The sequence below is a fragment of the Podarcis pityusensis genome (genome assembly GCF_964106645.2).
Source record: "Podarcis pityusensis genome assembly, chromosome: 2".
In the NCBI taxonomy this organism is placed as follows: domain Eukaryota; kingdom Metazoa; phylum Chordata; class Lepidosauria; order Squamata; family Lacertidae; genus Podarcis; species Podarcis pityusensis.
In genome coordinates, this window is record NC_138029.1 from 1,782,004 (window position 1) to 1,794,376 (window position 12,373).

General features: G+C 46.3%; 1 protein-coding gene and 1 long non-coding RNA gene across 2 annotated transcripts in view; one reads left to right on the top strand and one right to left on the bottom strand.

Annotated features, from left to right (window-relative positions):
* On the top strand, positions 1–5,045 carry LOC308471861. The gene is made up of 2 exons (XR_013983187.1): positions 1–3,223; positions 3,600–5,045. It is a non-coding gene; the product is annotated as an uncharacterized lncRNA (long non-coding RNA).
* Positions 4,817–12,373, bottom strand: part of COLGALT1 (collagen beta(1-O)galactosyltransferase 1) — a 24,221-nt gene continuing 16,664 nt past the window's right edge. Inside the window, exons 8-12 of the mRNA XM_080996123.1 lie at positions 11,839–11,945; positions 10,964–11,096; positions 8,107–8,234; positions 7,343–7,549; positions 4,817–5,582 (exon numbers count right to left, since the gene is read on the bottom strand). Of these exons, the coding sequence (XP_080852249.1) occupies positions 5,315–5,582; positions 7,343–7,549; positions 8,107–8,234; positions 10,964–11,096; positions 11,839–11,945 (843 nt within the window). The 3' untranslated portion in view covers positions 4,817–5,314. The remainder of the gene's footprint in view (positions 5,583–7,342; positions 7,550–8,106; positions 8,235–10,963; positions 11,097–11,838; positions 11,946–12,373) is intronic.

A 12,373-nucleotide genomic window follows, 5' to 3' on the forward strand; every position in this document is an offset into this window, starting at 1 on the left:
GGAGATGGCTTTGAAATCACACACAGGCATAAGTTTCACTGATGTGGCTCAGTAACACAAACTCTCTCTACCTCAGCCTTGTAAGGATGTTATGGCGAAGGGAGGAAAAACCATGCAGAGCACCATGAGTTTCTTGAAAGAAAGAATATTAATTAAGATTAGAAAACAGAGTGTCAAAAAGGTGCTTATATATTCTCAAATTACACCCTCTAACAAAAAACATTTAATATTGTACAATTTTCAGTCTCCTGAAAACAAAACATCACAAATCTCACTGAGTTTTTGAAGCACCAAAAAAGGCTTTTGATGGTGCAATTTCTTTTAGATTGTCTTAAGAGCTTCAACTTTGGGGAAGCTTAATTAATACAGATTTTCTGAATGACAATTACCAAAACAAAACTAAGAATTAATGGACATGAATCAGGCTGTATCAAATGGGGAAGAAGTACCAGCCAGCCCCCTGTCACTTCTGAAATCTGCTTTGGGACTGGACCTTTTAGGCATTTTATGAGGCAAATTAGCAAGACACAACAATTATGAATTAAGGAACAATGTTGCAAAATTAGTTGGTGTGTAGATGAAATAGTCATATATGAGCTGGAAAGCTTATGGAGCTTTAGGGAGACATAAAAGAGAAGCCATGAGAATAAATATGATGGCGAGAAAAGCAGCTGGTAGGAAATAGGTCAAGCATGCATATACCCTGGCTCCCAAATTCCCTCTCCCAGTTGCTGTTCCTAAGGCAAGCAGCCACCAGCGTGTTTGTTATCTCCATTTGTGCTGAAAATGCAGAAAAGTTCTGACAGCACCCAAAAAGAAGCAGCCTCAGGGGGTGGAGCGTGCAAAACAGGAAAGGGATGTATAAACTGCTCTGCACGTTTTGAAAAGTTCGTGACACACATTTCTGCTCTAGACCAGCAGGGATTTATATTTGCGTAATAAATTTAGACACCCTCCCCCATCCGTAGCAGGAGTGACTCATAAGATGGCTATCTGCAGATGTTTTTGAAACGTGGGCTTATTTTTCACTTGCTTTTCTTTTTTGACTCTCTCAGCATGACAGTGGAACGGACTTCCTCAGAAGGTGGTGGACTCTCCTTCGTTGGAGGTTTTTAAGCAGAGGTTGGACGGCCATCTCTCATGGATGCTTTAGTTGAGACTCCTGCATTGCAGGGGGTTGGACTGGATGACCCTTCCCGCTCTACGATTCTATGAAAGAGCCTTCCATACTTTCCATGTTGATGACACACTTTTTAGACATGTGTCATTTCACAACACAGTAATTCAGTTTTACTAGCTAACTGGAGGTAAACTAACCCTTTTCCAGTCCCAGGAGTGCAGGGAGTGTTTTTACAACACACCTGCACACGGCAACCAACACGCTAACGTGTTGCAACACAGAGTTTGGAGAGATCTGTTCTATGATATACGCTTAGCTCATGCAACAGACCAGCTTTCAATAATCTAGTGCTTTCCAGATACTTTGGACTAAAACTCTCCATCAGCCCCAGGCAGCATGGCCTGTGATCAGGGATGATAGGAGCTGAATACCAGCCACATCTGGATGGCACCAGATTGGGAAAGGCTTCAACACATGGTGGAGGCAGAGGTGACAATATTGAAATCCTTGCCTCCACATATGGGAAAGTGGGGCTTTTGCCTGCAGAGATCCCCCAGGTTCAATCTCCAGCATCTGTCAAAAAGGATCTCAGGAAGCAGGGCTGGCAAAGAGCTCAGCCTGAAACCTAGGAGAGTCTCTGTTAACTGGGAGTAGACTGCTCAAGCCACTGATCACTGTATGGCCCTTCTTCTTTCTAATGGAGCTAATAATGTAGTATCGAAGGCGAAAATGAAAAGCATAGGTCATGGCACGTATGCATCTAATACAGCATTTTCAAACCTTTTTACCTTCAATTAACTCTTTCCAAATTCCATTGTTTGTGAACCGAAACTAAGCCAATGACAGGGAACCTATGGCCCTCCAGACACCACAGTCAGCCTGGTCAATGGTCAGGGATGGGCACTGTAGTCCAGCAACATCCAGAAGGCCACTAGTCCTCATCCCTGCTCTAGGCAAACACTTCATTCATGCTGAGAAATGCTGATGCACCTCACTGGTGGCATGAACTAAGCATGCACCCTAAAACATATCCAATCCTTTCCTGTGGCAACAGACTGCTAGAGAAGACCAATGATGCTGGACAAACTGACTTTCAAATAAGTACGGTATATAATGACCCCCCCCCCCAAAAAAATCTCATCACCATCACAGACATATAATGAAGAAAAGGCAGATAGGGACTACACAACAGCCAAATCATTTTAGTGTATTGATTGCTCAAAGGAGATGAAACAAATAACATACAGCTCTATTTTAGTTGTATTAATACAACTTGTGCATCATTTCATGGTCACAAAAATAAAACCCTAATGTTAGTTCTTTTGCTTCAAGGTTCTGCACCTCAGACATGAGAACTTGAAAAAAAGCTTTGGTCTACAGGTGTCATTAAGATGAACAGCAAAATGGAAGCGATGATTTCTTTACTTATGCCTATTTTTCTACCCTCATAAGTGTGTTGGTACAATCCAATTTGCAAACCCACCTCAGCCGTCATGGGGACTAGAAGTTCACCCAGGAAAGCTGATTCTAATAAGGCTTAAACAGGTACCAACAATATTGATCACGCTGGGCTGGTGCTGCTCTTGGACCTGTAGAAACTGGGTTCAAATCTCTGCTTAGCCAGCTTCATTTCTGCTTTTGCTTAACAGACATAATAGTCACTTGCATCTTTGAGGGTTTATTACTATTATTTAAGGGTACCATCTACTGTATTGCTAATCTTCTGTTTAAGCCCTACTGAAATTAATGGGAGCTTCACACAAGCTTATGGCCCACTTGCTGGTGGATTGCAACCCAATTGTGCATCTAGAAGGGGGGGTGCTTTCTCACTGCATTTGACCCCCACAAACCACATTCTACCTCTGGGCTGGTTCCATTTTTTGGCCTCCCTGTGCAACAGGGACAAGGGTGAGGTCAGCACATACTGCCCCATCCAAAATGACTCAAGAGGAAAGACCAGTATGAGGTTCTTCTCCACCCCATCACTGCCTTCCTCTCCAAGCAACATCTGTAGCATTTTGCTACACACCACATCCTAAATTATGTGTGTCCTATATACAACATTAAACCAACCACAAGTCTGCCTATGGATATTAAATAAAGGTAAAGGTAAAGGTACCCCTGCCCGTACGGGCCAGTGTTGCCAGACTCTAGGGTTGTGCGCTCATCTCACTCTATAGGCCGGGAGCCAGCGCTGTCCGCAGACACTTCCGGGTCACGTGGCCAGCGTGACAAGCTGCATCTGGCGAGCCAGTGCAGCACACGGAACGCCATTTACCTTCCCGCTGGTAAGCGGTCCCTATTTATCTACTTGCACCCGGGGGTGCTTTCAAACTGCTAGGTTGGCAGGCGCTGGGACCGAACGACGGGAGCGCACCCCGCCGCGGGGATTCGAACCGCCGACCATGCGATCGGCAAGTCCTAGGCGCTGAGGTTTTACCCACAGCGCCACCCGCATCCCTATGGATATTAAATAAAGCTGCTCAAACTGCAACACAGGTGTAGTTCTGCCAATCCAACTCCAATCAGCAGAAGAAATGTGTAGTCCAAGGTTGTTCCAAGTACCATGTGCTGAAGAATATACACCTCTGAAAGAGGAGTGTATCAGATGCAAAATGTCTGCTGAGAAGTGGAGGGTGCAGTGAGAGAATGCAGCTAACTATAGGGCTGTGCAGGAAATTCTCATGTAGTATAATCTCATGTAGCAAGAAGTAGCAAGGCACTTGATTTTGTGAATTGTTTTGATTTTGTGCATCTTGTGAGTAAGTGAATACACAGAGGTCTGGCGGCAGAACTTCCACAGTCTCACCATCCTGATGTGATGGAAGAGCTCTGCTGGGGATCTCCCATCCCATCCAGCTGCAACCCCTCCACCTGGTGACATGATGCACCACACACCATCTGCTTCAGAGTTGGATGATGCTTGCTAGCATGCCACAACCATGCTTTCTGAGGCACCTCTGCTGTCACCAGAAGGGGCATCATGGTGGTATGTCCTTCCAGGATGGGTGAAACTGCAACAAGGCTGACATTGAGCTGTGTCTTTTAGAACCTTCCAATGTTCCTTACAGGCTCGCTAACACTACCTTGCAAGCCTCTCCCTCCTCTCCCTTTTCTTTACCCCATTGACCTGTTCCAATGTTTCAGCACAGAGTTCTCCAAACTTCAGGAGCCCTTGGACTAATAGTCTTCAGCATGCAGATCTGGGGCCCACCTTTTTAACTCTGATCTGCAACATGAGGCTCATTTTAATTAACTATATCTTACCCTCTCTTCCCCAGCCCCACATTTTTTTATTTTGAAAACGAACAAAAATAATAATAATGGTGGAGTGCTGCAAGCGCAACCTGCCTTGAAATGCTGTCCCACAAGTTGAAGGGCAATGCTTTATACTTGCTTGTCACAATGTATGAAGGGAAATGTGGTTCCAGCTATGCTTCCCACGATGGATGGCACCTCCCACCATGCATCTCTGACCACTGGGGAGTGAAAGCTACAACCTACCAAGGCACTTTGTGTCTCTACAGAGCAAATCAAGAGACATGGTAGGAAAAACATTCATCAGCCCAAGGGAAACAAGGACATTTCTGACTTTCCACATCGAAACTGGGCATTGCAATCTCAGCACAGACAAGGCACAAAGAAAGGGGAGGGGAGGGGAATCAGGATTCCACAAAAATGAGATCTGAAACTGTCACCAGTAAAAAAATTATATAAAAATAACTGGAAAGGTCTGAAACGTACACCAAGATAAATGGTTTGTCTGACACAGAGAATCATTGTGCTGTAGTCTGCAAGTCTGGCCTGCATTTTTTCAAGGACTAACCACTCTTGCTTCTTCCAGAACATATAGGGCTCCCTGTATGAGCCAGTACCAATTCTTCAAAGAATAAAACTTCTCTTACACAACTGAGTATGGAAAGATCTCACCCACACCACTTCCAAAACAGAGGGTGGGAGAGGTGGGGGATGGCACAGCTAAGTAAACCAAACGATTTCTGTTGCAGGCTCTGCATGGCAGAGGGAGTGGAGCTTGCCATTATTGCTTTGCCACGAGGTGTGATGAAAGATGTGGACCCCACAGTGAAAAGCGAGGGAAGCAACCCATAAACCCTGAGAAAGGGAAAAGCCCTCCCTGCCTCATGCCACACCATGCCCTCCTGCTCAGCCCCCTTCATCTGTGCCCCAGCAGGGTCATAGTTCATCACGGGCTGTGCTGTCCAGAGGGGACTGGAGCACATTAGAGTTCTTGGCTTCATTGCTCAGCTCCTGCTGCTCCTTCATCTTCTGGGACTTGGCCCGGTCCCAGTCAGTTTTGATGTTCTCATTGTTCCACACCACAGAGGTTTCCGTGTCGCTGATGTAACCATCGTCTCCTGTGTAGTGCGTTGGGAAGACTAACAGCGGTTCTACAGAGAAGGCCAGCAAGTTCCGGTTCTCAAAGTGCTCCATATACTCAGAACTGTAGGAGAACAAACATCACATGAAAAGAGCTGCTTCTGGAGATACATCTCTGCCACACGTGTAAATCAGTCAAACAACTAACTGCACAAAAGTATGACTCCTGGAGTTACATGAGGCAAACCATGAACCCCCTTTGAAGAGAAGGAATGCCTTCTCCTCACTACCTAAGTTTGTCTTAGGTTTCTGACGAGCTAGAAAGATGAAACTTCATAATTTCACTTCTCGGTGAATACAAAGGTCTACTGTACAAATATCTTCTGCTAATATAACTTTCCCCACTCATCTTGCTTATTTGGACCAGGTTTCCTCAGTGTTAGGTATTTTTTCACATTCTTGTCTTCCTGTGAGACACTCAGCTCCTTGGGCAGCTGTTATGTTCTAGAACACTCTAGATTCTTCCAGCACAAACATATTAGAAGCTGTGATATGAAAGCTAGGAGCTAAATTGCACCTTAAAGGTCGGTTATGGGCACAACAACGGAATGTCTAGGTGTGCTTTTTTTATAACAAGAATACATAGCTGAAAATGAATGAACTGCAACTAAAATATTATGCTCATTTTTCACATGGTCTAGTCCTTCCCCTGCCCCCCCCCCCAATATTCTTAAGAGGGTCTCTTCGCTAGTGTTCAGAGAGTAGCTGGAAAGAGGGAGGCAGAAAAAGGTCCTCCTTTCCTTCCACTCTGCAGTTCTAATCTGAAATCTTAGGTGCAGTACTGTGCCCAGAGCTCAGAAACTGCTTGCGCTGATGAAATTCTGTATCTCAAAATGTGCCTAGAACAATGGGAGTTTTGAACATTGTTTGGACTCTGTCCAGATGCTTGGACTCTGGCTCCCATCAGCCCCAGCCAGCCTGGCCAACAGTCAGGGACGATGGAAGTTGCAGTCCAGCAACCTCTTGAACTGGCTACCCCTGATCTAACCACACTGAGGGAAATCCACTTCAGCTGCCCAGTGTTCTTGGCTTCAGATAGATGGCATGGCCAAAGAAGATAGAAACCAACTTGGAACAAGGCAAGGGAGCAAGAGAGCAAAAACCATTTTCCAAGCAAGAAATACATGCCAGGACAGAACCTACAGATGAGGTGTCCAAACAGAAGCAAAGGTGTCCATGCCAAACTAAAGAGAAGGTGTGCGACAGGACTGTGGAAGGAAGCTCAGACACGGCCATCCTTCTGGCCCAACAGGCTGCCACTTAAAATCCTTCTGTAAATCAGGAGGGCCTACAACTATTACCTGCTGCCTTGTGATACATATTTGGGAGAAGAAAAGGCTCAGGAGTAAACGCTACACAAATCTGGAGTGGAGTGTACTGGATGGCGCCTTGTATGCCTCCTTCCAGCAACTACTGCAGTCCAGCTGGTGCCAAATGTCTTGATCTGCTTTCCTTTGGACCACATCAGCGAGGCCAAGAGGTCTTGTTGCCTGGGCATCCCAGGTCCTTCATACACACTGCCCAGGTGTGTCCCAGGGAGGTCACTTCGGTGCTGCTAATATAGCAAAAGCAATGCAGGAGGCAGCAGTTACAAGTCACAAGACTCTGCAGCTAGAGCAGGCCCTGGACATTTGAATTCTATTGTCTTGAGACAGATGAATGCCAACAATTTCTATCCAACAGAAAACAGCAAGGGACTCCTCTCTATCTCCCTCTTTTAAGAAGCTACATCTCATGTGCCAAGGGTGTGTTAGTAATCAAAGTACCCTGCTCCTTCCTGCCCAAGGCCACAGGCCCCTCTTCCCCTCCCAGCCCCAACCTTACACAGGGTGTTTGTCAAACATGACAGGTAGGAATTCGTCCACAGGCAGCATCTTGGAGAGGGGCTGGGCGTCCAGGAGCTTCTGGGCCCCCTGGAGGGAGATGACGTAGGCTAGGGTCCAGTAGGAGTAGTCCGCTTCCACCAGATTACGGATGTGGGGCACGGCTTTCTCAGGATGCTCCACTTGCATGCGCTTCCGGCCAATGTAACTAAAGGCAAGCAGAGATTGAGATCATGACACTTCTTCCCTTTGAATCACATGGGGGCAGCCTGCAGGCAGACCTCCACTGCTCTCCATGCAGCCCACCAAGCCCCAGGGCACCACCCCCCCGGCTGCTCAGCCATCAGCAGGGAAAAGGTTGCTGTCCCTGCACTGCTAATGGGGTTCCTGGCAGACAGTGCTGCAGAGATTAAAGTGTGAGTGTGTGAGGCAGGTGAACAGGAGTGAAAGGCATGGGGGGAACTAGGTACCTATGAGTGTGAATGGCAGGGCAGATATCATAGAATCTTAGAGTTGGAGGGGACCCTGAGGGACCAACCCCCTGCAATGCAGGAACCTCAAGTTAAGCATCCATGACAGATGGCCACCCAACTCGTGTAAATGTGAAAGGGAGCAGGGAGGATGCTGGTCCCTTAACTCCCCGCTCCTGCCCACATTAATCCCCCAGAAGCAAAAATGTTGCCCAACTCTGCCATACAAGATTCCCCACTGAAGGATGCTTTTGCCAAGACTTCCCGCTGCCCGAGTCAGCACTTCCGTACTTACATCAAATCCCAGTCCAGGCCCTCCTCTTCTAAGTCATAGATGAGGTTCATCATGCGTCGCTTAAAAAAGATCTCGAAGCGCAGGTCATCCTCAAACACCACCGACTTCTCCAGGCCTCTCTCAACAACCTAGCAAAAATCAGCACACGTCACTGTTTATTGATTCATTTATTTAATGAAAATATTTCCATCCTGTTTTTTTCACTAAGGTGCTCAAGGGGTTAAATCTGCTCTTTCTTGGACCAAGTTATTTTTGGCTGCTTGGCTTGAATTTGATGGTCACAGAGAGGGGCAAGAAGTCATGTAGGGGACTGATGAGACCACCCCACCCCCAGCAACTGGTAGCTCTGCTGGGTCTGGACCAGCCTTTCCCAGCCTTTTGTCTTTCAGATACTTCAACTCTCATCAGTCCCATCAGCACAACACCTGGAAGACACAAGGATTGGGAAGGCTGGTCTAGAAACTTGCTTTTTTATTTTTAAAAATGAAAGCTTGTATTCTCAGAAGGCGGATAGTATTCTCAATGCCACCTTCAGCACTCTTTTTCTGCAGTCTTTCAGAACCACAGTATATACAAAGCCCTGTAAGATTGTATGTAGCTCTGCCTCCCAGAGCAGGGAAACAAAACTGGCATTCAGATTTTGAGTGGCAAATATCCCCTAAAGGTCCCTTTCCTTTCTAGATCATCACACCATGAATGTTTTCCATATTCTAGCTGATGTAATAATCCAATGTGCCCAAGAGGTGGCAGCACATACTAAAAATGCAGTGAAATCCGGTTCTAAGGGATTCCTTCCTGCTGCTTTGGAAGACTGCAAGCAAGCAAGGCCACACAGCAGACCCTAAGTCTGGCTCTTCTGCCAAAATAAGGCCAGCATCCCACTTGTGCCAGCACAACAGGGACAGCTCTGGAATTCTGTGTAACACTAAAGCCCCCATGTTTCTCCACTGATGGAAATTGGTCCAATGCATATTGCTTCATCTCCTTTTATATCTGTATCTTGGGCCAATAATACAATAATACAATTGTTGCCTAAACTGAACCGTTTTCACCCATGTCAAAAAGGATGAAGAGACCAATGGAAGGTTGCAGATCTGCATCTGTAGAAAGGCATTTCTGTTTCCAGATCTTAGTCACTTCCAGAAAGCTAATCTGCAGCATTCAACAGGCTCCACATGGAAGGAGGCCACTTACGTGAGCTCTTCAGTATGCAAGAAGGCCAGAGAAGGCACTGTGTTTACCAACTACCATTTTAAAACATCCACTCACTGAAATCCCGTGCCACATTAACCCACATTCTGCAACACAAAATGCTGAATTCTGCAACCTGTGTGAATTATGTAAATTAGGCATGGAATGGTACACAAGCCCCACACACTTTCTGGAAATCTTATAGTGGGAATGGGAAACCTGTGGCCCTCCAGATTCCCAGCAGCCCCAGGCAACATGAGGAAATGGATTATGGAACTTGTAGCCCATCATCACCCCAGAGCCACATGTTCCTCATCCCTGTCCTACAGAGAGATCTCTCAACCCCATGGGCCCCAAACTTTGAAGCCTAGCTAGGAGGATTGGAAGCTTGCCTACTCCCCCGATGAAAGGGGAGATTCTTTGGGAACTGGATTCTGTGCCAAGTACTGTGTCTTGCAGTCCTTAACTGCTTGTGCAGAACCACACATATACACCTGTTTTGAAAGAGTTTCATGGTTGGGAACAGATGACCTAATCTGTTCCCAATAGACTATGCCTTGCTGTTTGACATTAACATAATTTTTGGATTTGGTTTGTGGTATTCAAGAGTTCAGTCCAAACTAAGTCGATCTCTGTAAGTCCAATGCCAAGTAAGCCTGATAAATGTCGTTTGGAACGCTAGGCACCTTTCCAGTTAGGAGTTTGATCTGGCGTTCCACAAACTGTCATGCAGATCTTTTTTGGTTGGAAGATTAAATAAGAAGAGTTTGTTTTAAGAGCCTCTGTGCGTTCTATGTCGAGCTTAGGGGTCTGTTCTTGTTGTTGCCATTTCACTTTGGTACTTTGGTGTTCTGTTAGTGCCTGCTTGTTATTAACTGATAAACTGTGGACCTCTTTGGATAATTGGGTTATTTGAGAGGCAATACCTCCAATTTGTTGAAAGATATGCTCAACCGTTCTTGAATTTGGAGTTAATTGGGTGCTCTCCCTACTTGTTATTCCTTCCTCTCTTAGAGGCACAGGGTCAACCTGCCCCATTGTTGGATCCAGTATTCTCCCCATATTCATAAGCATCTTTAAGGAGAGAAAATCATTTTTTTGTTGGAACTGTAAAAGCAGATTTGTTTAAAAAAGTCCTCCATTTTAGATTGTTTGGAATCTAATTAGATTGGTGAGAGAGCTGCTTCCTCCGGGTCCCTGTAGCGTTTACTAGCAGGCATAGTGTTGCGGTGGGGAGTAAACAAGGAGAGGTTTCCTTAACCGAAGAAGAGAGAAAAAATAGAAAGTGCTCAGTTTGTTCAATTTAAGAGCTTATCTGTGAGGTGACTGCCAGGAGTTTCAGGAACAAAGTATAAAAGGGAGCTGGCGGTTAATAGCTAGCAGCTGGCGGCCTGCCCAGGATGCTTCACAGAACTTGCCCAAGGTGTTTCTCATAGCATAGATAAGAGGGTGCTGATAGAATCCCAATAGGTTGGTAAGTTTAAAAGTAGAGAAGTAAAAAAAAGAAAAAGGAAATATTACTTCCCTGGGTAGCATCCAGCACCAATTACAGTCCTGTTATCTGCGGAGCTTCGAAGCCTGCTTGCTAAGCCGTTGCCATCTTGGAACCGCCCCTGAATAAATAATTTAAAAATGGCCGCTGTTTGACATGATGAGCATCACTTACCTCTTGCCAAACCTTATAGTGGCTGAGGAAGCAACCCAATTCCCCCTTGGTGAGTGGACGCCCGTGGTATGGGTCCTTGTAACCTGGCAACATCTTAATGCCCAAGGCTTCCACCTGGCTGGTGTTCATTGCTCTGAGGACAGATGGAATGAAAGAATAAAGGACAGTCAGTAGAACACAAGCTATTCATGAAGAGAGCGGCAGAGATACATGCCAAAGATATATGGCTGTGTGATCTAGGGTGAAAAATAATGCAGAAAGAAGAAAACAATTCTCTTTCCCTGGATCAACTTCTGTTGGTGCAGAAGCTTCCAGCCAGCACAGAGTTCTTCACTGAACAGAACAGAAAAGCAGTCAAGCCCAAGAAGCAGGGTTGTGTGCCACTCAAAAGCTTGCCTACTTCTTTCTACAGCCGCTGAAGTTTCTCCAGTGCAAGATTTCACTTCCCCTATTATTTCTTACTTTCTGTGAGCAATTTGGCAGCAATATCTTTTGCTCTGTGCAAGCGAAGATTAAACAAGGAAGATAAAGAGCACAGGGTGTTGTCTTTGGGCAGATTAGTTTCTGCTTTGGCCACGACTGGCCGGAGATCTCGGGGGTCCCAGGCAGAAGACCCTTCACGTCAAACCTGCTGCCCCAGAGCCTTTTTGACTGCAGATCCAAGACCTTCTGCAGGATGCAAAGCAGGGGCTCCAACCCCGAGCTACAGCCCCTCCTTTTAGATATGGCGAGTGTGAGCCCATTCCACTACAACACCATTGGGCCCCTAAGTACACAGGATATTGGTATGGCTAAGGTCAAGCACCCTATTCCACCCTGAACACTCGCCCTTCTCCCTCTGAGGCTTTTTGTCTGTGTCCCAGGCGGGCACTCACTTGCCATCCACAGCTTCAACCACTTTGCAGTCTATCTCCTGCTCATAAAGCGCCCACAGCATCCGCTCCCGGCGGTCGGTCCGACGCTTCAGGTTAATCATGAAGACCTGGGAAAGGAAGCATTGCGGCGTCAAGAATGCAGAGCAATGGCCCACCATGGCAGAAAGGCAGAGGAGGGAGCAAAGCAGCGCCCCAGGCTTTGCCACAGCTATGCAGGCAACTGAAGGACATAGCAGAGCTTTGAGGAGAGAGTCAGAATGGACTCTGAATCACTTCAGACTGTAGGCAGAAGATGCTGAGCTCCCTGCAAATGGCCAAGTAGCAAAGCAGGAAATAAGCTGGGCTGCAACCTTTTTGCTTGCAGGAAGTTTTCTTTTATGCAAGGGGCATTATAAAAGGCGATCTTCCTCTCCACACTCGCAACACACACCTGTAGTCTGAAGTGGTACAGTCCACTCTCATCCCCTTGGGATTCTGGCACCAGCTCTCTCATGTCTAGACATTTCCCCTATGGCACTACACTCTAAGATCTATC